Source organism: Aptenodytes patagonicus, chromosome 2 (genome assembly GCF_965638725.1).
Source record: "Aptenodytes patagonicus chromosome 2, bAptPat1.pri.cur, whole genome shotgun sequence".
NCBI classification, from domain to species: Eukaryota; Metazoa; Chordata; class Aves; order Sphenisciformes; family Spheniscidae; genus Aptenodytes; species Aptenodytes patagonicus.
The window spans coordinates 28,324,398-28,348,307 of NC_134950.1; the positions used below are offsets into that span (position 1 = coordinate 28,324,398).

The following is a 23,910-nucleotide window of genomic DNA, read 5'->3' on the forward strand; positions in this document are numbered from 1 at the left end:
ATCTGCTTTGTAACAGGTATGTTACATGAGCTTGGCTTGGTCTTTTTAAAAGCTAATAATCTTCTAAATCTCTCTTCAACAAGACTGACATTAGGACCCGTGTAACAGGGGGTTTTAATACCTGGTTGATTTAGTTCCCTTAAAAGTGTTAAGCCAGTGTAAGTCTTTTATGCTTTGAATATTTTTTTGACAGATTGCTGCAGCAGAGCTGAGAAGGGAATTCAGATTTCCTGAGCTTGCGGCCCATGGATATCACCCCAAGGCCACCTCTCCTTTTTCATCTTCAGGCTTTGAAGTACAAAGACTCATGCACACAGACAGTGAGGTTTTGAATGCTGGCAGAGCTAAAAGATTTAATGAACGTGGAAACAACCCAAAGTCTGCTCTTGTGACAAGCTGGGTATGAAATCTTGAGATACTCCAAGAAATGATCTAGCGGATCATGACATGCTTCCCTAGCCATCTGTCCTAGGCATTTACGTGTAGTGTAAATCACTGCATAATCTCAATGCTTACAAAATATTTCTGGGATAGGGAACTACAGTATGCATTTTGTAAATAGCGAAGTGAAGCAGAGAGAAGATAAATGATTTGCCCAGAGTTTGACAGAGTCTGTATTTTAACTGGATAAGAGAGACAAAATAATCTGTGCAAATCTTCTCCTACTAGGTACACAACTGAGTAGAATTTCTCACCCTCCCCTACTAAAAACCAGCCATAAACTACTTGGGAATTACAGGCACAAACCATGATTTTAATTTCATTCCCTTGGGTAATTTGCAAGTGAAAACATCACAGAATAGGTGGTTTGGGCATTGTTTGATATGTGCGTGATTCTCCTAATGCTTACATTACAAAACTTCCCAAGGTTCAATGAACATTTTGCTACTTTTCTTAGCCAGCTGGTTAATTTGAGACATTTTACATAATCTGCCCTTTTCAGCAAATGCCAGTGAGTAAAGTTTTTGCCTCCTTATTATATCTGCTTCATGTGATTTTTGCTGGAAAGCTATACTAACAAGGAATTTAAATTATACTGTCCAAGCTGTCTCTCTTTGCTATATCCATCTGATACTTGGCATGCTCCATCTTGCTGCCTGCCTGGTGACAGGGTTCTCAAAAGCTTTCAAAGGTCCTAAGGAAAAGCCTTTAAAACGTATTTGCCTCTGTTAAAAAGAAAGATCAAGCAGTGTAGAATACTTTTCAGCTGCAAAGTCAGGCACTAAGCCTTTTATCAGTTAAAGACGTCATGGAAAAACATATCCAAAAAGCTTCTTGTTGCTGTTTTAAATCTAAGCTTTAAGCTTGTTTTCTTATTATCTATATCTAGGTTCTACTCTGTAACAAATGTTAACCGGTCAAAAGAAAGCACCCTTTCTTCTGGTTGGAAAAGGTAATTTAGTAGGTTTTCTTAGTCTTCCACCTGTTCAATTCCCTGAAACATATGAAAATATGATCCTTCACAGTACGTATTCTCTGTGACTTTTGTGTCCTGCTTTTTGCCAGGCTCTTCCTGGACAGTGAGAATGATCTCTCTCTCAGATGGCTGCCGTGCCAGTTTCATTACCTGTTCTCAGCTAATAACTGTAGCATTTGACAAAATCGCACCTATTTTTCAGGTATGCCTATCTCCCAGGAGGAAAAATGTAGTGTCATTCTCACTTTTCTACATATTTTTCAGGTCCAGATATTCTCTGCTAAAGAGAAAAAGGTTTACAAATAATAAAAAATTTACAAATAAAAATATTTTACAAATTAAAAAAAGCTTTACAAATAAAAAGAAAGGAAAAATGGATGTAGAACATCTGTCTTTTTTCTTAGAAATCTTACATAGTCATCAAGGATATTTGCTCTTATCAGGATGCTCCCTGACAAATGCAGACAAATAGAATCATGGTGAAATAAAACCACTCTCATGCAGATATGTGGTACACATGAGGAAATCCAAAGCTGTTATGAATGAGTCTTTGGCTCTGAAATGAGTCTTTGACTCTGGGTTAAAAATTTGCGTGAAGGCCCTTAATCTGCTAAGCAAATTCCCATGGTGTTCTAAGAAGCATGTGATTCATTTTGCTAGAATTAGGTAGACTGCATGCATTGTATTTGTTGAAGATCGTATTTGTTTCTCAGTCTTTGCCACTGATTTTAAGAAACCTGAGGAAATTTAAATGTTACACTTATTTCTTCTGTACACAGTACCTATTTATTTAGCAGTATTTCTGCAACCTTCTGCTTTGAATTTATAGCACGTGAGTACTTTTGACAAATTCGGGAAATATGGGAAATTAGGGAAATAATGACACCCTTCTCTTCTTTTATGATAAGAGATAACCTGCTTGTATTGCTTCTTCTCCTTTGTTGTCTGTTAAGGAGAATGATACATCTGGGAAACCTGTTTGTTGCATCCTAGTACCAAGAGTCTTCAACACAGGATGGTTTACCGGATGCTTTAGGATGGCCTTGGGATTAGGAGTCCAATTCCATACTGCCATTTTGTGCTGGCTTAAATATAATGATTCTGGGGAGGTTATGCCTGATTTACAGAAACATAAGAGAGATCAGAGCTAAAAAACAAATGCACAGAGTTATTTAGGCATTTACTCCTAGGGGATATATTCCTCTGTTTATATGAATTAGGTGCCTATGTGAATGCTTTTAGGACTGCAGAGAACAGATCTAAAACAGGATTCCTAACTGTAGGCATTTCATGGCTCCATATGATCACACAGACATGAACAGTACCTCATACACATTTATAAAAAAGTAACCAAGCTCTTAAGACAGCAAAAAAATGTGGTTCTGCATATTGACTGTATATTTAAATGGCTTGAAATAAGCAACACTTTGAATACTTAATATCTGAATTCATTTAACTATTGATTTTTTACAAAAAAGATTTGTATATTGGCTGATGAAAACCTAGAATCTTTTTTAAAATTTTGATGTTTATCTTCCTTGAAGTTCTTCATAAAAGATCATGAATTGAGATTCATGTTCCCTAGCATACACTTGTACAATATTGATCAGGTTTCAGACTTCAATTGATTTCTTTCTTCATACTTTCTGGAAAAGGTGAAGTGGTTTAATAATTCCATCTAGACTGGAGGGAGGCAAAATTTGTAAGGAGAGAGAATATATTCATTAGACTAGCTCATAATGGTGGAAAAAATGGACAAGCTTCCAAGTACACAAGACCTTCAGTGAGGCTTCTTGAGAAGAATGAGCTTTGAGATGGTTCCTGAAAAAGCCCTCGGCTTGACTTCCAGGCCTTCTGCTGCAACGGTAGTTGTCATGTCAATGGTCAGCATCACGTCTGGTCATTGACAGGCCACCAGAGTGATGGGCCTGGGCTCGGGTCAGCATTTGGGGCTAGTGATACACAACTGTCATGGCAATTTGGTGTTTGCAGAGGAGGACCGGCAGAAGCTGAGAAAGAGGGGAACAAGGAGGGACGCGATGCTGTGACACAGACATCCAAAGGAGAAAAAGCCATACGAGAGTCACCATCAGGAAGAACTGGCCAAGGGAAAAGGCCTGTCTGGAGCTACCTGAGGCAATGTGCAAGTCCTAAAGTATTAAGGTGATTGCCAAAATCATGTGTCTGAGGCACAAGGCTACTAATATTTCACTGTGAGTTAGCGTCTGGATGTTTACGAAGTAGATGAATTACAAAAACACAGCCACAGGGTTTTGTTTCCCTGTGGAAGGTAAAAAACCCAGAGACACAATGGAGTTTGGCATTGGATGAGATAAGGTCCTGTTACACTGCTCCTACCTTTTCTTACAGTAAACATAGGAAGCAGGGCTGTGATAGCATCTTAATACTTGTTGCTCCCCTGTATGCAGCTGAGAAAAGCAATACTGACTTACTGTGTACTTGCTCCTTGTAACCAGAACCACAACCCACACCACAATTTCTACACGATGTCTTCATAACCTCTTAGCAAAAGCAATAAACGGCCTCTCCTCAGGACCTTCTCTACCACACGAATAGTCCAATTTAAAAACCACTAGCTTTAGTGGTTAATTAACAGTAAATGGGAGACCTGCTGTGAATAACTGCTGATGGCCAGAAAGCAAATAAAAAGGAAATTCATTCTCTTCTTCAGTCATAAAACCATAGGATGGATGAGGTTGGAAGGGCCCTCTAGAGGTCATCTGGTCCAACCCCCCCCTGCTCAAGCAGGGCCACTAGAACCAGTTGCCCAGGACTGTGTCCAGATGGTTTTTTAATATCTCCAAGGCGGAGACTCCACAATCTCTCTGGGCAGCCTGTGCCAGAGCTTGGTCACCCTCAGAGTAAAAAAGTGTTTCCTGATGTTCAGAGGGAACCACCTGTGTTTGGGTTTGTGCCCATTGCCTCCGGTCCTGTCACTGGGCACTACTGAAAAGATTGGCTCCTTCCTCTTTGCACCCTGCCTTGAGGTATTTATATACATTGATGAGGTTCCCCTGAGCCTTCTCTTCTCCAGGCTAGAAAGTCCCAGCTCTCTCAGCCCTTCCTCATATGTGAGGTGCACCAGTCCCTTAATCATCTTTGTGGCCCTTCATTGGACTCTCTCCAGTATGTCAAGCCTCTCTTGTACTGAGGAGCCCAGAACTGGACCCAGCACTCCATGTGTGGTCTCACCAGTGCTGAGTAGAGGGGAAGGATCACCTCCCTTGACCTGCTGGCAATACTTTGTCTAATGCAGCCCAGAATACCATTAGCCGCCTTTGCCACAGGGGCACATTGTTAGCTCATGTTCAACTTGGTGTCCATCCCATGTCCTTTTCTGTCAAGCTGCTTTCCAGCTGGGTGGCCCCCAGCATATATTGGTGCATGGGGTTGTTCTTCCCCAAGTGCAGGACTTTGCACTTCTCCTTGTTTAACTTCATGAAGTTCCTGTCAGCTCATTTCCCTGTGGCCTTGTTAAGCCCAACCGTAATGGGGATATCCAAACAGCCTAAGTGACAGCACCAACGCAATTACCACGCCAGCACCAGACAGGATGACTTTTTCTGCTCTTTACTATATATGATCGCTTCATTTATTTTTTTCCCTGCTTAACATCTGGTCCAAGTGTTCATCTCATGTAATGAATTAGCAAAGTGGGATCGAGAATTGAGGAACTCATATTTAAGCCTGAAGGAGGCCACAGCCCCTTTTCCTTACTATCATGGGTGGGGAACACAGAAGGCATCCAATTTCCACCCTGTGTTCTCAGTACCCAATTTATTGGAACATGCAGGTATTTCTACAAGGTTTAGAAATACTTCACTTGTACAGTTTAGAGCCATATGACACAGCCTAGCTTCCCTGAAGCAGCCGCCTTCTTAGACTTGTTTTCTTGTTTTCTAAAATCAGCCTGATGTCTTTTTTCCGTTCTCAGGTACAGAGAGCAGCACTGTAATTGTAAGAAGGGGGTGCTTACTCAGTATTGTGTGTATCAATGGTGTGAAAAAGTTCATGCAGTTCCTCTCCACTCAGAACTCCGTCAGCAAAGTAAGCTTTGAATTCATCAAAGGACAGTTTTCCATCATCTGAAACAATGAAGAAATGGAAAGTTAGTTTCATTTATGGTTTTGCTTGTTTACTTCATGCAGTTGAAGAGGAAACTATTAAAAATCTCTAGCTCTTCAGATTAAATGTAGAAACTTTACATATTTGATCAAGACACGTAAAGAACTTGATGCTAAATGCATCATGTATGTTGTATCAGAGTTCCCAGTTTGCTGGTAACTCTGTCAATCTTCCTCCTTCTTATCTTTCAAGCAAAGATATTTTGGTTTTGGTAAGTCTTTACTGACAAACACATCAATACAGTCCTGTCTTTGCCCTCACCCCATTCACTCTGGCTTGTCCCCATCCTGCCCCACATTTCCCCTACTTGCTCCCTGCCTGTGTCCTCACCTCTGCATGGAAGATCAGTGACCTCCTGAGACGGAGTGGGACAGGGAAAATCCAGGGAAATGCAAAAGCAAACATTTGTTGAAGGAACATGTTAGTTCAATTAAAGTTTCTTCAGCTATCTATTTCCCTTTCCTTTCCCCCCTCTTTCTTTCCTCTGCTCCCTGCCTCCCACATGGGAGACTGAGACTCAAGTGCACAATTCAATAGCAGCAGGGATCTGACGTTGGCTCTCCTCTCTAGCTAAGGACACTAATCAGTACACTGCACTGGTTTGCAGCATTTTGATTCTTTCTTCATAAAATACATCTTTCTCAAAAAGTTCTATGCTTGGTGTGTAATTAACAAAATAAATTAAAAAGAAGTTTGATGGAATAGGAAGCCAGCTTTGTGTCGTCTTCCACTGGAAAGAATTTCAGCTCATTTTCTTGGTCAGCATAGAAAATAATAAATTTCTATAGAAATTTGCCAGCATGTAATTCATCTGGAGATTACCCCAAAATATAGGAATGAGAAAACTGGTTTGGACATGTATCAGAGGTCAGTCAAAATCCTGAGATGGATTTTCAGATGGAGTTGGAATTGGCCATTTAATATACAGTGAAGCCCAACTATGAAGTTGACTTTATTTTCTAAATATCTGCTGTTCTCATTTGTTTGGGACAAAAACTGTCATCACCACATGGGTCCTGATCATCATCAATAACATATTCATGCAGTTAGGAAGTGTCTGCAGGACTAATGGGACTCAGAGGGAGGGGAAGTACCATATGATAACATTTAGAAGAACAGTAATGGGATGTACATTAATTCAAGAGGAGAAAGTTCTTATTACATTCTCTACTACATTATTTAGTGGAATCCGTTTCATCTGTTTCTGAAGTTAGCTTTAATTATAGCAAGCCCTTGACTACATGAGGCAAAATCCTTGAGATGAGATGTGTTAAGCAGATTAATTCATCTGGTATTTTCAGGATGTTACCACTTCAGATTGAGGCTCTACTCTCCTTTTGTCAGATCAAACTCTGCACAACCATCAATGCTTTCTAAAGGGTATTCCAATAACTACTACAGCATTTCATTGAAGAAGGGATCGTATTTGTATCTCACCTCACTTACGCATGTCTGATAATCCCAGAGAAGTTGCTATACTGCAGTTTTTCCATGCCTTTTTTTTTTTTTTTTGATTAGTGATGTCAGAAGTGGATAAAATGTGCCGCAATTTGGACAGCCTGTCCCACCCACAGCGTGGCTGTGGCTGTAGTGACAGAAGTGGCAGACTTAGGCTATTGTCTGTTTTGGAAAGTAGGACTCTGGGGTGCAAGGAGCATTAGACTTTGTTAACTCTGTCCTCTAATCATATCACAATGACTATTTAAACAACATATGACAGTCAGCACAACTAATTTTTTCCTAAGTATATGATTCAAGGCTGAGGAGAAGGAATCAATTAAAGGAAGATATATAATTCTGCATGCTGAAATGACCTAGAGCCTGGATGGGGCTTTGAATGACATATTGTCTAGAAAGTGATGTGAGAAACCAACTAATGCTTGTCAGCAGGATGTTAAAAAAATGAAAGACAGGAGTTTGTAAATGGAAAGCTGACTCCACAGAAGTCCACGAGATTTCATCAGGGATCCCTCAGTAACAGCTGACATCATTGGCTTCTGTCCTGAAGAACAACTGTCCTCTTTTCTTTGCTGTACAGGCATGACTTCAGAAGTGCATGGGTCAGGATGAGGCAAATCCGTAACTTCATTAAAACAATTAGGGCAATTTGTTCCTCATGGACTAGTGTAGTGAGTTTTAAATGCAAGACTGATAATCAGCAAACAAAAGCCAAAGAAAGAAGATCCACCTTTTGCTTTTATTTGGAAGAAGTTTGAATGGTTAAGTGGTAGTTAGGTAATAATTTATCTAAACTGATTGAGCTTTTGCATGAAGCATAAAGAATATTTTCAAAGCCTAACACTTCATAATTCTGTTTTGGGTAGCACTAAATTTAAGTTCACATGTCTCTTTCTCTTCTTTCAGTAACATACTGAGTCACTCATAGGGCACTAAACAACTGTAGAGGGTAAGACTAAGATGTCCTAAGCACCAGACTAATCCACAACATACTGTGGCCTAATTTTATAGTGGTGAAGAATCTATTATAAAGGCAGCACCTGAATCCTGTAACTACATGCTGTACTACAGCATGCAGATTTGAAGAGCAGAGCTGAGGAGTTTCCTCACTCTTCTACTTGTTATTATTTCATAATTTCTTTGACTTGAATATATGGCTTCAAATATGTAACCTTCAAGAGGTTTCAAAATTGTACAAATTAAATGTCTGCTTGAACAAAAACATTTTGAAATGTTTAATATGAAAAGACAGATTGTAGCTGGAGATAATCATCATTACGATCAAAATAAAATGTCAAGATCTACAAGAGCTAAAAACCAAGATGGCACAATACTGTGTTGAAGGTAGGCAATTTTCTTTGACAGAGCTGCCATGATTACCTAATTGAGAATCTAAATACATCTGCCATTTGGCACTGGTTACAGAGAAGAAATATCAAATACTGAGCGTGTTGAAATGAGCTTCTTTTCACAGCTATCCTTCTTTTGGCTCATACAGATACAATCGACTGTTTAATCAAACTGCCTCTGCAGCTTCAGCCTTTGCTGGGAAGGGTGATTTGCATGCAAGTTATACACATACTCAAGAAACTAGTGATTTTTGGCAACTTTCCTGAGATAAACGTATTATGAGTTTACTCATAGAGCAGTCCGGTTATGACACAAAACCTGAAACATCTGTCTGTTTATCTCTGTTCTCCAGGATCATTGGCTTTACATCAATCCAGATAATCAATGATCTGCCAACAGCCAGATTGGGCACTTTAGCTCTTTTCTTTAAATTTTATCATCCAAGAGCAGACATTGCCTTTTGCTTCATTGCTATTTAGTCTCAATAACATTTTGAATGTTATTGACATTGACTGAAACATCACTGAGCTTGTTGCTGGCAAAACCCAAGGAGGTTTGAACCTATTCGGTTACTTACAGACTTCATACAGTTACGTTTACTGAAAAAAGCTCTGATTCTCCAGGGCATTTCTCTGACTTTGTATGAGTGTAACTGTTTTGCTACTGCTGCTGGGGACTCAGCTGCCGGTGGCCCAGGCCACCTCTGCGCTTCCTCAGTGCTCAGATGAAGCTCAGACCCAACCCCTAACAAGTGCTCCTTGTGCCGTTTAATTGAAGACACGTTTGCCTAGCCAGGGTTTTTTTCAAGTGTCAAGAATGGCTTTTATTTTAAAGGCTGCATTATGTATCCACAGCACTGCCTCCCTGGGGCACACCTCACTGCCCGTGGAGCTCCCAGATAAATACTGTCTGGTTTAAGTGCTTCAGAGCAGCTGAGCAGAAACCTCTATTATAGATGCTTCAATCCTTGCCACTGTCAAAGTGACAGGGGATGGATGATTCATGAAAGACAAACTTCTCTGAAGCCATGCATCCCTCAGACGAATCAACCTTCAGCAGCGTTTGCCTTGGCAAGTTATCTCAAAGAAGCTGTTTTGCAAGCCTTGCTTGCTTTTGTGTATCTTATCTTCTCCGACGTCATTCAAAAGCGGGGTTTCTTCAAAAACAGGCACAGTTGCCTGTCCTTGGAGCCAAACCACTCCTGACTGGCAGACAAAAATATAAACAATAAAATGATTCTCCCCATGTAGCACTTGCAAGTTTAGAAATATATTTACACGGTGTTTTAGGGGAGCCTTCCTTCAGGTTACAACTGCATTCTTACATTTATTTCAGTAAAGTTCACCTCTCTATTGAATAGATGTTTTAACGTGAAAATAGGCCCAAGTGATATCCCCCAGCCAGTCCATCCCAGAAACACTAGTAATCTCCAGGACACATTTTGGATAGCTTATGACTTCAGTAGACAACAGCATATCTGACAGAGGAAAGCCACACACATACTCTTCTTTTTGAGTTGCAAGATGACTTCAGTGAGTGAAAAGATATCAAGCAAATAATGAACAAGGGCACGTATATATTTGGAGTCTATGTGCCCAAAGACAATGGCAAATGGTGACTCTGCAGCCAGTGAAGGAAGTAATGGTGATGTAGAGGAGCAGGATGTCTTGCAGAGATGCCAGCAAATGCTGGAGGGCAACAAAACAGCTTCTGCTCCCACCTATTTTGGGCTTCTTGTTAGGACTGTGAGCCTTTCCTAGCAGTTAAACATGCCTGTGGGCTCCACGGAGGACCGCCAAAGCAGTCTTTCTACAGCAGGAGCCACATCAGATGGAGCTCATACGGCTGAATGGCAGCTCTAGGGCTTACTGCAATTGGAAGAGCCACATGGAAGAGCTTATGGCAATTGGAAGGAAAAACCCCACTGGGCTAAAGCTCATCCTGGGGTCCACCTTGGCAGCATGGGATTTGGAAAGCAGAGCCCATGGCACTGTCCTGGTCCAATGAGACGGTGCCCAGCCTGCCTCCAGGCTGGCAACGTGCACACTACCAGGGCAGTCAGGTTATTTAGGGTCTGGGGCTCTACGAGCACAGTCCTCTGCCATTGTAGGGCAAAACTTAGCAAAGGGAGAAGAGATAACAGCAAGCAAAACCAATAAATAGAAATATCCCCTGTGGCAGAAGGTATTTATTCCTCAGGAAGGTACAACAGGGCTAGGAAATGACAGTGCTCAAAATGAAGCAGTCACTTCTGCCACAGGAAAGGCAAGGGCCAAAACCGCAGCCCCATCCAGGCCCTCACAGTTCTCAATAGGAGCTGACTTCCTAAATCCCTCGTGGGAGTTGTGACAACCCTTTATGGCTTTTTGAAATCTGGCTGCCTTCGAAGAACTTAAAGCCTTAAAGTGCCTCACTCAGGCCACAGTCCCCTGCATGGCTGAAGCAAACACAGTGGAAGGCAGCGTAAATGTGGGTCCTCCTCCCAGCCCACTTGCTCCCGGGGACCTGCTGTGTGACTTGCCTTTTTGGAAGGAACTGATAGTCCATACCTGCTGTAAAAGGTTTGCATCAGAGCACTTGAGTGCTAGACGATATTGCCCTATACACAGAGAAAATGAGATAGCGGGGACACACGCATGACAACAGACACAGATGGACTGAACCAGATGCAAAAAGTTGCAAAAAACCTGATTTATTTGCACATGGCACATAGGCTGGAATCAGACTAAGGAAGAGCTGCCAAAATAATAAATTTCAGTGTGCCAAAGCATATGCTGATAATATCCATTAGGTCCCAGGCATAAGGGGTTGCATAAGAAAAAGCACAGACGTAGGCTGAAGCTTTAAAGATTCTAGGCAAATGCACTAGCTTTCATTGACTCTGCTCTGTATCAAGTGTTGATATAACCAGAAATAATGATTTTGAGCCATTATTCTAGCTGTTATGCTGGAAAAGCTTAGCACATGTATCCAAGTGGTCCCAAGGGGACTAGGCTAACAGGGAGAGGGTTTAGGTTTAAAAGTAGGCATTTTGTCTTTATAGAAATAATGTTTGGAATCTGGAGTGCAGAGTCCAGCCCTGGGGCACCTGACGGACCCAGGGAGGTGGGGTGGGGAATCGCACCCCAGGCAGAGCCTGGTCTCTGAAACAGGAGCCAGGGAAGTTTCTGCAGTGGATCCAGATGGTCAGGAAGCAAGCAGCAGCATGGCGAGAGTCCCTGGAGGCTGTGCTACAAGGGTTTTGCCTTACAAATCCATTTTACCACTACTGATTGAATAACTTGGGCGCTCAAATCAGGAATGCTGCAGTTCAGAGAATTTCTGTGCTCTGGCTCCCATTCAGAATATATGTTCTGTAAAGTCATCCAGGAAACGTATAGCTCAAATGTGTCCACTATGATGTTAAAACCTGGCCCTTCCGGGTATCATGGTGCATAAAGCTTCCCCAAGGGATTCCTGCACATAGCCGTTTTTTCTCAAGGAAGGGCACACAAGAGCTGGGTCACCCTGTGACATATCTGGCCAGTCCATGTGTATGGAGGGGAAAGCCCATGCATTGCTGCAGCTGCCACCACGCAGCACTGCTGGGGACAGTCTATGGGCTAGCTGAAGACCTCATGAGATGCCAAGATGTTGTGGACCCAGATTAGGAGATACTGGCTGAGGAAAAAATGCTGAAATCAGGGACTTGGCACGCCCTGCTTTGGTGTAACTCTAAAACTTTTCTTGAAAAAAAGTTTAGTCCCATAAGTGGCGATCTTCAGAGAGCCTCCAGGCCAACTCTGATGGTTCACATTAGGGTGATTCAAGAGATCCCCTTCCTGAGGTGCTTCCCCTGCCTCTCCCAGGCATATTCACTCAGTCCTCTGGGATGACTTAAATTAGCACTCAGGGCTACAAGCTAGAGCCACTGAGAAGTCACCATCTGAGGACTGCTGTAGTGAGGCAGCTATCACGCTGCCGGAGCTCACCTGGAGACACATGAGCAGACACAGCTGGTAGAAGCCTCACGTGCAAAGTCAGTGTTTGTCCTGCAATGACACTGTCAATAAATAATGAATATGAAAACACCTGTTTTGATCTCTGCAAAACTGACTGTAGAGTGAGTGTTGTGAGATTTCCTTTTGATCATCGTACAGGTGCAGCTTGGTGGCTTTTTGGTTATTCTGTGGAAATCTTGTCAGGTGACTCAAATGTGTACGCTCCATGAATCAGTACCTTTGGTCACTGACACCAGTGGAAGCTACTGCTTCACTCTGTTGCCTTATTTTAAAGAGTCCTTTATTTATGACCTGCAGTTTTCTGTCGGGCTAATGTTCACGTGGTTTTAGAGCTGGTCTGAAATCCCCAGGCCACTGCAATCAACAACAATTTTGTTACTGCTGGAGTGCTGTGTGTTTTACAGAGGGCACTGGGGGACTTTTCCTATATAATTTCTTATGCTAAAGGCAGGTGAGAAGATACAGTTAGTATTATCATGCTATACAGTTTTACAATTCCACATTTAAAAGTGTGATATCCCTGCTCTATCATGGACATCAGGGGGTGCTGAATATGACAGAATGAAAAGATTAGTCTCATCTGACTATATTTTTCATTTTACAGATTCTAGTTCAATGCAGTTATAAACCCCACATTTTTTTTGGGGGGGGAAGCTTTCAGTGAGTGCTTGTTTGAAATGTCAGAGAAAAAATGAAACCAAACATAAATGCGCTGGTTCTGGCATTAATAATATTTTGTTGCTTTGGTGTAATCTGGGTGTTTGATATACAGGTTTGGCCATATCTGGAGCTTTAGTCTAGCTTTGTTTAGTCAATTTTTTATTTTCCTTCATTTGGTTGCAGTCATTCCTGACTGTCTGCAGCATACTGTTTACTGTGCCCCTTATAGTTAAGGCTTTTTTTTTAAAAAAAAAACCTCTGCTTCTATAGCAGATATTACCTACAGTGTTTTCAAATAGCTTCCTTTTAGGAGCTTTAAGGATGTTTGCGATATAGCTTATACTCAGTGCTTTTTCATAACAACTGACTTGTATTTGCAAATCAATGACAGCATCTATACACAGACTATCTTTTCTAAACCTGTCATATTAGAGCTGCCCTTTTTAGTTAACTCCTGCTTGGAGCTGATCCGGGGTTCTGGGAGCAGAAGCTGTAAGTTTGGAACAAGGCCATAATCAAATACCAGTTCTAAACTTGTGGAGGCGAGAGAGACAGCTGAGAGGTCCTCCTTCTGGAGGACGTGGCTGGGGGTCACTCTCTCCTCCCTCCAAGTTTAACTGGATAGCTATTTCCACACTGAAAAGTGCTAAGGGGAGTTTTAAATGCCAGGGCATGCCATGTTCCCAGAGCAGAAGAGGAAGCTCCTGCCTTAAAGGGCGGTTATTGTGCTGGCACATATGCTCAGCAGCCCGCAGCCAGGCAAGCATGCCACTGGGCTCAGTCTCATTAGTTTTCACCTTCATAAGAGAATAGACCTGAAGCAGCCAGGCTCCCCTCAAGAAAAAGCTGGAGATGATAAAGTAGAAATGGAAGAGCAGCCCTCTTCTCCCACAGGAAGACGGGAAGAGAAATGACCCCCACCATGATGCAGGCAAAGGCAGGGCACTGCTCTCTAGTTATTTTGTGGTACTCCCTGACTATGGTCAGTGTTGAACCATCAGTGTTGAAGCACCTTCCCTCAGCTGAAAGAAGACTTACTCGTGCAAGATTGAGAGTTGCATTCTCAGTAGATTATTACTTTTTTCTTTTCCATTTTGACAGTCAGACTGTTTGTGATTGGATTTCTGCAACATAGTCTATATTTGAATTTCCATTCCTGTGCTAACAGGAGGGAATTATAGCATGAAGCTATACTAATAGGGCACATGTCAAAGCTGCACGATCAGGAGAGGCCCCAGGGTGACCTTTACCAATAACTGATATCGTTTCACTTGATTGCAAATCACTGCAAGGCTAATGGGGTGCCCCACGTCCTTCTTAGCACATCAGAAGATGAGAAACACCTCATGCAGCCAAGCAGGAGGATAAGCATATATAGGTGCTGCAGTCACATGTGTGTGGGGCAACCACTGTTGCCTGTGAGATGAGGGAGGTAAAAATTATCTTGATTAGGACAGACTGCATTTGGCTGTTCCAGTTTTCCGTATTTCTTGTCCCTGCTGGCTAGGGACAAGATTTTACTTTTTGAGAGGAATTTAATGAATTTGATTTTTTTTTAAATAGCAAAAGGAATGAAACAAATGAAGAACTTCCCTTTTAGCTGGAATTTTTCCAGATTAGCTTTCCTTTGAATGTATGGAGTTTTGCCAAGTAAACTTGACCAAAACTTCATTTTGACATGCAAACCTGAAACTTCTCCTTTCCAAAAAGGTCAGTGTGCAACATCTCATCTTTATGAAATTGCTTTTTTTCCCTCAGGGTTTTCTGTTGCTTTTGTCAATATAATGAATCATATATTTCTTAGAAACGTGATATTCCTTCCCTATGCCTTGTTCTCCCTCTAAGAAAATCACATGACCTTTTCAGTTATGGGAGTAGCATGGATGTGCTCCATACAGAGTGGAGCTGCTCAGCTATGAAATAAGAACTATAGAGTTTATGAAGCTGATCCTCTCATGGAAGCTGTGCATAGCTGATATTTCCAGAAACAGGAGGGTAACAGAATGATGTATGTACCTGGGCTGGCAAAGAAAGAAGCCACCACCCCAAAAGAAACAACATTTGTATGGCTTCTTTCAAATAGGGGAATGACTGTTTGATAAAGGAGTTTCTCAACTAAACCCAGCTGTCATAAATCATTGTAGTATTTTTGAGTAACAGCAATTCAGCAGGATTTCTTGGCTCTTTTGTTCTCTTATTTTATATTGTCTTTGCAAGAGTAGTTCTCTTTCCTTGTCATGGAAGGCTAACCTGAAGTCCCACAGTCCCTAAATTCATAGTAAGAATGCTCTCTCCTATAACACTCCTATTTATCAGCTTGATCCACTTTTTGGATGTATTTTTTTCTTGCTGTCAAGCAAGTATCTAGTAAGGTTTTTGATGATAAACTTTTTTTGGGTATTTTAATCTCACAGAGAATTAATATGGCGGCTCTGAGAAAGCACTATTAAAGTGTAATAAAGTGTAAAGAAAGTCCTATTAAAAGTGTATGGGTTAACAGGAGCGTGTCATGGACAGTAACGTAGTATTTGTTACTGTAAGCCAATACTTGGTTTCCCACAGGACAGAAAAGTGACATTGAAAGTGTCATTAGTCATTAACAAAAGATAATAATCTGTGTTGACAACAGTGTAAGCATGTTAGATGAGTGTTCACTTTCTGAGAAGGTACTTAACATCCCAGCCTTAAAACAAATCTCCTCCTTATTAATGTGGCATGAGCCCGAGCAGTGCTAGATTAGCAAAGTGGAAGTCCCACGGACAATTGATGGTTGAGCAAACACAACTAAGCACGTAAGAGCTGAAACCATTTCAAGCTCATGGACTTTAATAGAACTAAAGTGGCTGAACTTAACCACTTTTCTCCCAATAATATGTTGTAAAGGATCCATATATAGGTATGAACTCCAGTGACCAAAGTCTCTAGGGCCGACGTGGCTTCATATTGTTCTGGAACAAGCAAGTCTGTCACTGCTCATGTGAGCTGTTTCCCCTATTTTAATAGCAAAGTATCAATAATAAACTGTGGGGTAGCTCTACTGAGGACTGGAAGTCTTCCTGACCACCGAAGTGCTGTGGATCCACCAGGGCTGGGACAGAGCGTGAGCTCAAAGTCCAGGGCAGGGACATGAAGCTGCAGGGGCTCTTTTTGATTCCAGGGGGATGATGACCGTTCCTCTGCACCGTGCGCTCTGACTCTCATCAGTCTTCAGGGTAGACACATAAACATCTATTCCAAACACTGCGAGGAGGTCTGCGGGGGATGCCAGCAAAGCTTGGCTGTGGTTGGCACATAGCTAAGCTGGAAAAGCACGGCTGAAGGGAAAGGTCCTTCTCCCCCTTCCAGCCCTCACCTTGGGATTCAGCCTGCACCATCACTGCCCTTCCAAGCCACTGGCAAGCTGACCGAGGGAGATAAAAAAAAAAAAACCACTAACAAAAAACCCTCACAGTGATGGGTTTTGTGGTCCTTGAGCTCTGTGAAGGAGCCTGCCTTGGTTTAATGGGAAGTGCCAGTTGCTGCACACGAGCTGGGGCAGGAATATGCAGCCAGAGGTGGGCTGTGGGGGTGGGATTGCCCTCTCAGCAACAATAAATGGTTATCTGACAGGCTCAGCTATACCTTCAAACCGTACGGTAGCCCCTTACTGTCCAACAGTTCTTCCTTGAAGGTGATTCTCTCCGATTTTCCCAATAGTATCCATTATGCCTTTGAATACCTGAGAGTACACTTTATTGAACCTGTACAATACCTGTTTTCTGAGGATTGAGTGGGAATTACTTGTCAGGGTTAAACCTGTCTGAGCTATGGGTTTGACACTCTTCAGTGCTTTCAGGAAAAGACTGAAGTCTGGCCCGTGCTTCTGCAAGAAGTCGCATCTCCCTTCTTCCCGTACTTTGGTATTACAGTGCTAAATAATTGCAAGCTTGTATTTCCTTCTCGCCCTGCAAGATCTAACTGGTTATCTGAGTTAAGTATAAATACTGTTATGGTAACTGCAGAGCTACAGAAGCTCTTCATAGCCTCAAACATACCGAGTCTCACACTCTGTGTGATGCAGGGAAGTAGTGGAGGCTTCATTTCTCTGCTGGGATATGTGGCACAAAAACGACAATGTAACTTGTCCAAAATTGTGCAGCAATTCTGAGATGGGAAAAGGAGTTAAAGTCAGGTTCAAGACCATGACTATGTATACCAGCAAAAAATTCCAGTGGTTATACTTGTGGTCCTTACAGCAAGGACCTTTGCCAAAACAGGAGCATTTGTGAAGCCTTACAGTAACATGCTCCAACTTACTGAATTTAAATAAGGGAAAAAATATGCATGGAAGGAAAATCAATCAGTAGCACGAGGGCAAAACTTCTGATTAAGAACATAATAAAAAACTCATGACTTTTGTGTTATAAATATGTGAATTGAATTGAAGACTTTATTCTGCCTACTGACACGCTGAACAAATACATAACTGCAAAATGTAGGAAACAAGTCTGATTGCTAGATACAGCCTATGGTGTTTTTAAAAAGTAGTAAGATGGAGCTACTAACAAGTATTTCAAAGCTTCTTGTGAACACAACGTCACTAAGAAAACACGTGTGCCCAAAGAGCAAATCAAAAACACATGCCAAATTGTGAAAGCACAAGATCTGCCCTTAAAGAACCCGTATGGAGGATCAGTGCACAACAAAATACATTGTATGGAGCCTGTATAAAACATAAAACGACATGAGGGATGGCTCGTTCTCCTGTTAGGATGTTTAAAGCATGACTTAAAATGCTGAATCAATGATGGATTTTTTTTTCCAAAGGGAGGGGGAAGATGCATGACCAGTCTTACCATTCTTGTCTGCTCTTCTTAATATCTACACAAAAAGAGAGAGAGAACAGAATCACTTTTTTTTGTATGGGTTAATAGCACACAATGCTGCATTTAGTGGGCATTTATAGTTTGAGCTCTACATCATATTTTCACAAGGCTGCATAAAATTGAAAAGCCCTTAGTGTGTCTCCATCCTTCCCTCAGAGTATTGCTTTCTTTAACTCCTCTGGTGCTTGTGTGCACAGGAAACCAAGACCATAATAAGAACCAGCTTTATTTTCTAGTCTGTGCATAACTTATAAGGATGATGTTCAGGCACAAAACCTGATACCGTATGGCTACCATGATACTGGATTTGGGGTTGAGAGAAGTGGTTTAAAGAAGCAGAGAAAAGATGATAGCTGGGAGTATGTGCTGAGCATCTGAGATGGTGAGAAAGACTCAGGGTTTGTGTGGGTGGAGGAAGCAAAGGGCTAAGTCAGGAGAGGAGCTGGGTGGCATGAAGGAATCAGACTGGGTGTGGGAGGCAGCGAGATCAGATGTGTGGGAGCAAATTTGAGGATTGCTCTGATAACGAGTGCAAACCAGATACAGAAGAAAGGGGAGAGAGAAAGCGTAGAGGTTTATAAGCTGGGAAGGCAAGGGCAGCGCGGGGGTGCCTGCTGTAGATCCTTTGCTGCAGTACTTCTGCCACAAAAACCGTATGTGACCCCAGCTTACCCACGCAGTCCGCAGGTCTGCCTTTTCTCCCCACTGTAACTGGCACATGCTGGAGAAGCTATTTAAATACGCAGGCAAGAGCCTGTAACATCTCGTGCAAAGTCTGAGAAGATGATCCTGGGGGGTGCATCCCGTGAGGAGAGGTGGCAGAGCCTTCCAGGCCCAGCCCTGCCATCGGCGGGGGCATACAGCACCAACCCATCCTAGGCTGTATGCAGGTGCACCGGCCCTGTCTTACTGCCGGTGACATGCTGCTGTGCCCGCCTGACCCTGCTGGAGTCCCATCGCAGGTACCACCACATTAGTTCACGCTTTGGAGAAGCGATCGGGGATAGGGAGTGGAAGTGACAGAGAGGGGTCTCCTCCAGTTTCTTTGCTCCCTGCTCTCTGGATGAGGTGGTTTTGCTGTGGCATGGGTCATCATGTGACACTTCAGATATGTGCAATTGCCATGCACTGTGACCCTGTTACGTTTCTGGACGTAGTCCCCTTCGCTACTTCAGACTGAGCCGCAATGGGGAGTTATCCGGGCAACGCTATAACAAGTTTAGACAAGGGAAGAAAGCAAATCTTCCAAATATAGTTTCTATTGCTGCTGTGAATATCAGTAAAGGAAAGAGTTTCAAAATGGGCACATATATTTTTGAGAGTTGACAGCAAAGGAAATGTTCTCCGGTTTGATAAACTGCTAGCAGTATCTAAAGAGCTTCTCCAGCACGTGCCATAACTGCTCTGCTCCTAGAGGTGAAACCAAATGAGAAACCCAAGGATCCAGCTGCCAAGCTCTGTCGGAGCATCTTCATGACTGTACTCAGTCAGGTGGGGTTGGCGGGGAACTAACAAAATTGTGACCCACATCCAGGACTTCACTTATAGTCTCTAAGCTGAACTTTGCATTGGACCAAGTTTACAGCACATAAAGTATGAAATGAACTTAGTAAGATGACATCTTCCCTCCCTATATATCCAAAAAAATCATATATTGCAACTCAATTTTCAGTATGAGGATTAGACTGCTTAGGGGGTTGAAATTTTTACTCTTAAACTGGAAATTTTCTCCTAATGAGAACTAAAAGACCAAATGCAGAGCAAAGGAAAGATCATTGAAAGCATTATTAGAATAAAATAAAACCTCTTTCTACAATCCTTAATAGGTAAAATACAGTCCTAGATTCCTGGCAGGTTTGGCTGGATTTTTCAGGGACCCATTGTTGGTATTTCTCCTATCTCACTGGCAAGCAGCCTGGTTTCCTTTCTGTGTCACCTGAAGGAAAAGTCAGCCTGCTTGTCAAGGTACCCACCACCGTGCTGCCTGTAGGACTTGGTGCTGCTCTGGAGTTAGCAACTGTATGTTAACAGAGATGGCAAATCCAGGAGGCTGAAAGGTTTTGCAGATTTTCAGCTGGAAGTGGAGAGATGTGTGAAATTTGGGAGGGTGGAGAAACACGATGCTCTGAGAACTAATGGCTTTCTTCTGCCCAGTTATACCGGATAAAAGGGAACAGTGGATGCCCCCAAGCAGATGCATATCAAAGGGGCTAGTGCTGAAATCCCGCTCCTCGCCTCGCAGGTGCCTGGGCTGAGCTGCCCGCTGTAGGCACGTGCGCGAGCATGTCTGATGGGAAAGAGCAAGGTGTGCTTCAGCGAGGTGATAAATATGCCCAGCACGGACCCAAGCAATATTAACAGAAGACCAGTGACTTGTGCCACGAGTAGCAAGGGCCCATGCAGAGCCACATGGGTGTTACAGGCATACCAGGTGATGCAGCCCACACCTTGTGCAAGACCTCTATGCGAGCAAGAGCGCTGGCTGCTCAGGCTTGGCTTATGGATGTATAGGACTGGGACAGCTGTAGCAGTGGAGTTTCAATCTACCAGAAGTGCCCCGTAAATATGGGTCAAAGGTGGCAAAAGTTTCTGCATAAGTAATTTATGTTTTTTATTTTTAAATTAATTTCAATGAATTATTTTTTATTTATTATTTAAATTTCAGATTAATTAATTTCAATGAATTAAAAAAACCCTTATGGAAATGTTAAAATCCTTTGGACGCTTGATAGGGACTTTGACACAAAAGCAGGGAGGAGGTTGCATTAGAAATCAGGTCTCACTCTCATTAGATCTCTGCCCAGCTCGCAGTGGGACCAGGACCTGAGCGCCCTTTCTGTGCAGCCTTACAGCCAGTCTCTTGCTGCCTGGTCTAATATGCAGTAAAGTGTTTATACAGGTGGAGGCGCTTCACTGAGGGGTTATCAGAGAGCTGCACACCCCCAAATATCTGTGATATGAGTGTACCCTCACAGGAGGAAGGGCCCCCAGGGTCCAGTCCCTGCTTTGAAGCAGGCAGAGACTAGGTTTCAATTTAAGGTTTTCCTCCAGATGTAAGAGCAGAAGTACAGCAGCAGTCCCCCGCCCTCCTCCTCACCACTTTTGTGAATGGCACCTGCTTTTCTAGAAATATGAACCTGACACTGGTTTAAGAAATTGCTGAAAATTAAACAAATAATTTTGATTTGAATGAAATTTTTTACTTTGGGTGAAATGAAAAGTTTTCAGTTTATCAGGTATTCTGACCATCTGCAGTTTCCTAACCCAGTGTGCTGAGTTAAACTGGGGAGTTGGTTCCATTTAATGTTTTTTAACTCTTTCCTGGCAGCTTGGGTTTCTCTTCTGTCTTTGCGATATGTGCCTGTAATTCTCTTGTTTCTCTTACAAGAGGTATTTATAAGACCAAAAAGCTACATTTTTCATTATACACTTGAGTGGAACTAATAAAAGTCAACAAAGAGTCTAATTTAAATGATTTCTTATGGAGTCTAGAGCAATCAGGAGATGAGACGTGGCTTTCATTAGGGGCTGCTTGAAATAATTTGAGGAAAATGTTGGGGAAGTTTATGTGGGCACATTAGAGAAAATATCTAGATAGAGAGTCCTTAAGACAATCTTTAATACAGAACATGCCATTTCCAGCTGATATCGTGGACTAACCCTGGTATAAGCATTGGTCTGAAGTAGATCAGAGTTGGTAGTAGAGTTGGTCTGAAGATTTGTAGCTCTCATCAAGGACAGAGGATACTTCGGAGATCTTTGGGTAGGAGTTTGCCTGTTATCCAGGACTCACCTTGGACCAAGAAAGGCTCTGTGCTGGGCAAGTTTAGATAAAAAACTTTACAGCTGCATCTTGTGAGATGCTGAGCCCTCAATGGTGTTCTAGCACAGCACCCCTGAGGGGCAGGATGGCCAGGTGAGCAGGAAGGCACCTTGCTGGGCTCCTCCTCAAAGGGCTGAGCGACTCAGGGTCGTTCTGCACATCAACCCTGGGCACCTGAAATCCATCAAGATCTAATGGGATGGGAGGGAGCCTGCACAGTTTGGGAAAGAACTTTTGCAGTGTGAGATGCTTTTCAGTGAAAAGCACGGGGGGGGGGGAAATCCAAGCAATGTATTTTGAAAAGTGACAGTGTTTTCACCCAGTGCCTCTCCTAACCACCCCCAATTGCTAACTAACCTGCTCTCCTCACACATGCACGCCATCAGAAGCAAACTCATTCCCCTCATTAACATTTTAAATGTTAAAAACATTAAAAAAAAAAAAGGAAAGGGGAAGGGAAAAGGAAAAGGAAAGACAAAAGACCCACAGCCTCAATGGGCTTCACCCCCTTCCACCCCAAGGAGGAAATCATGGCTCCAGAAAAAAAAAAAAAAAAGAAATAAAAGAAGAAAAAAGACAAAAAATATAAAGGGGGGGGGAGAGAAAAAGACAAGGAAAAAAGGCAAAACAAGAAAAAGGAACCCCATCCACCCCCCTACCCCCCCCCCACTCCTGCAATTGCTGCCTTTGCTGGAGGAGGGGGTCCACGTCAAGGACGCCGCTTACTCACATCGCGGAAGATGCGCAGCCCAGCTCCCAGCTCCGCCGCCATCCGCCCGCCGCAGCCGCCGACACCGCCCGGAGCGGCGGCGGGGCCGGGGGGGGGGGGGGGCGGCGGCGGCGGCGGGGCCGGGGGGGCGGACCGCCCCCCCGGCCCCGCCGCCGCCGCCCCCCCCCCCCCCCCCCGGGGATGGTTGCTTTGCCTGGGGGCCGAGCCGCACGCCCCGCCGCGCCTGTCGCTGGAAAACCACCCCAAAAGAGGCTGGACAAGAGGGCTGCTATTGCTTCTTCTCACCCTTGAGGGTACGGGGAAGAGTGAGTTTGTCCCATTCTGCTCTGCAGCCGCCTTGTTGCATCTTTAAAGTGTGTTCATGGCTGGACTTGCTTTCTCTCCATGGAAGAAACTTGGTTCTTGCGGTCTGTCTTCGTCGGGTCAAGTTTTCCTCTTCTCTCATCACTTTGGCTGCTTTCCCCTTCGATATGGTCACTTCTGGGGGTCACTTCATGAACCACAAGGCCCCAGACTGAACGTGCTTTGAAGTCTCTGCAGTGCAGAGGGGTGATGAGGCTTAACTGTGCTTCCACATGCCTGATGCAGACACCACGATAAGCTGCACTCTGCAAAAGCACTCGGGCTTGAGGATAAGGTCCTTGAATACAATGTACCTCTCAAGGTGGCCCGGCCAAAAATCAGGGGCTGTGGGGACCTGGGAGTGCTGGGGTTACTGGAGGGGAGCAAGCGGGGAGCTGCGGGACGGGGCAAGAGCAGGCTCTGAGGGGTAAGGGCAGGTGAGGAGGAGGATGCCGGGGTGAGGGGGAGAGCAGCTCTGAGGGAAACTTCCCCCATGTTACTTCAGACGCGTGCCGTGCGGTTATTACGTGGACATGGCGTAACGGAGGCTTTGTCTTTGTTCTCCTACCACACACCATTAGCGGATGGCATTGCAATTATATATTACAAATTACAATAGTATTATATATTATACATTATATATTATCATAGATGATCTTATGCTTCATAACAAATGTTAGAGTGAAGTTTTTACTTTAAAACACCTTCATGTATGAAAAGCCTCGGTCGTGGCTTGCTGCGTGTGGGTGTTCCTGCTTCTTCTACCTCCCTTTTCAAGTTTCAAAAGAGAACATGAAAGGCCACCTCAGGCTATTTTTGTTTTTTAATAATACTGAAAGGCTTTTATTTAATCTGATTTTTATGATGGAAGTATGGGAATGTATTTCTTTCCAGAGAGAGAAAAGAAGAAAAAAGTCCAAAGGTTGTCTCAAGAGCCAGGAGGGTGAGCGGAGATAAAGAAAAGCTTCTTTAGACTGTATAGGGGCTTGTTTTTGTTAACTGTTGTAAGAACAACAATAACAATTTACATATTTAACTTTATTGACTAATTACTATCTTGGAATGAAGAACCAATATCTTTCCCCTTTGATTAGTCTTAACATTCACTGTGGATATTT

General features: G+C 43.1%; 1 protein-coding gene across 2 annotated transcripts in view; it reads right to left on the minus strand.

Moving 5' to 3' along the window:
• NECAB1 (N-terminal EF-hand calcium binding protein 1) overlaps nucleotides 1-22,510 on the minus strand; it is a 69,862-nt gene extending 47,352 nt beyond the window's left edge. Inside the window, exons 1-3 of one of the 2 annotated variants that reach the window (XM_076332172.1) lie at nucleotides 22,451-22,510; nucleotides 17,868-17,892; nucleotides 5,415-5,523 (exon numbers count right to left, since the gene is read on the minus strand). In XM_076332172.1, coding sequence (XP_076188287.1) covers nucleotides 5,415-5,523; nucleotides 17,868-17,892; nucleotides 22,451-22,492 — 176 coding nt within the window. In that variant the 5' untranslated portion in view covers nucleotides 22,493-22,510. Of the gene's footprint in view, nucleotides 1-5,414; nucleotides 5,524-17,867; nucleotides 17,893-22,450 lie in introns of those variants that run through there. The other variant, XM_076332173.1, reaches the window with a different exon arrangement.
• Between the last annotated feature and the right edge of the window lie 1,400 nt (nucleotides 22,511-23,910).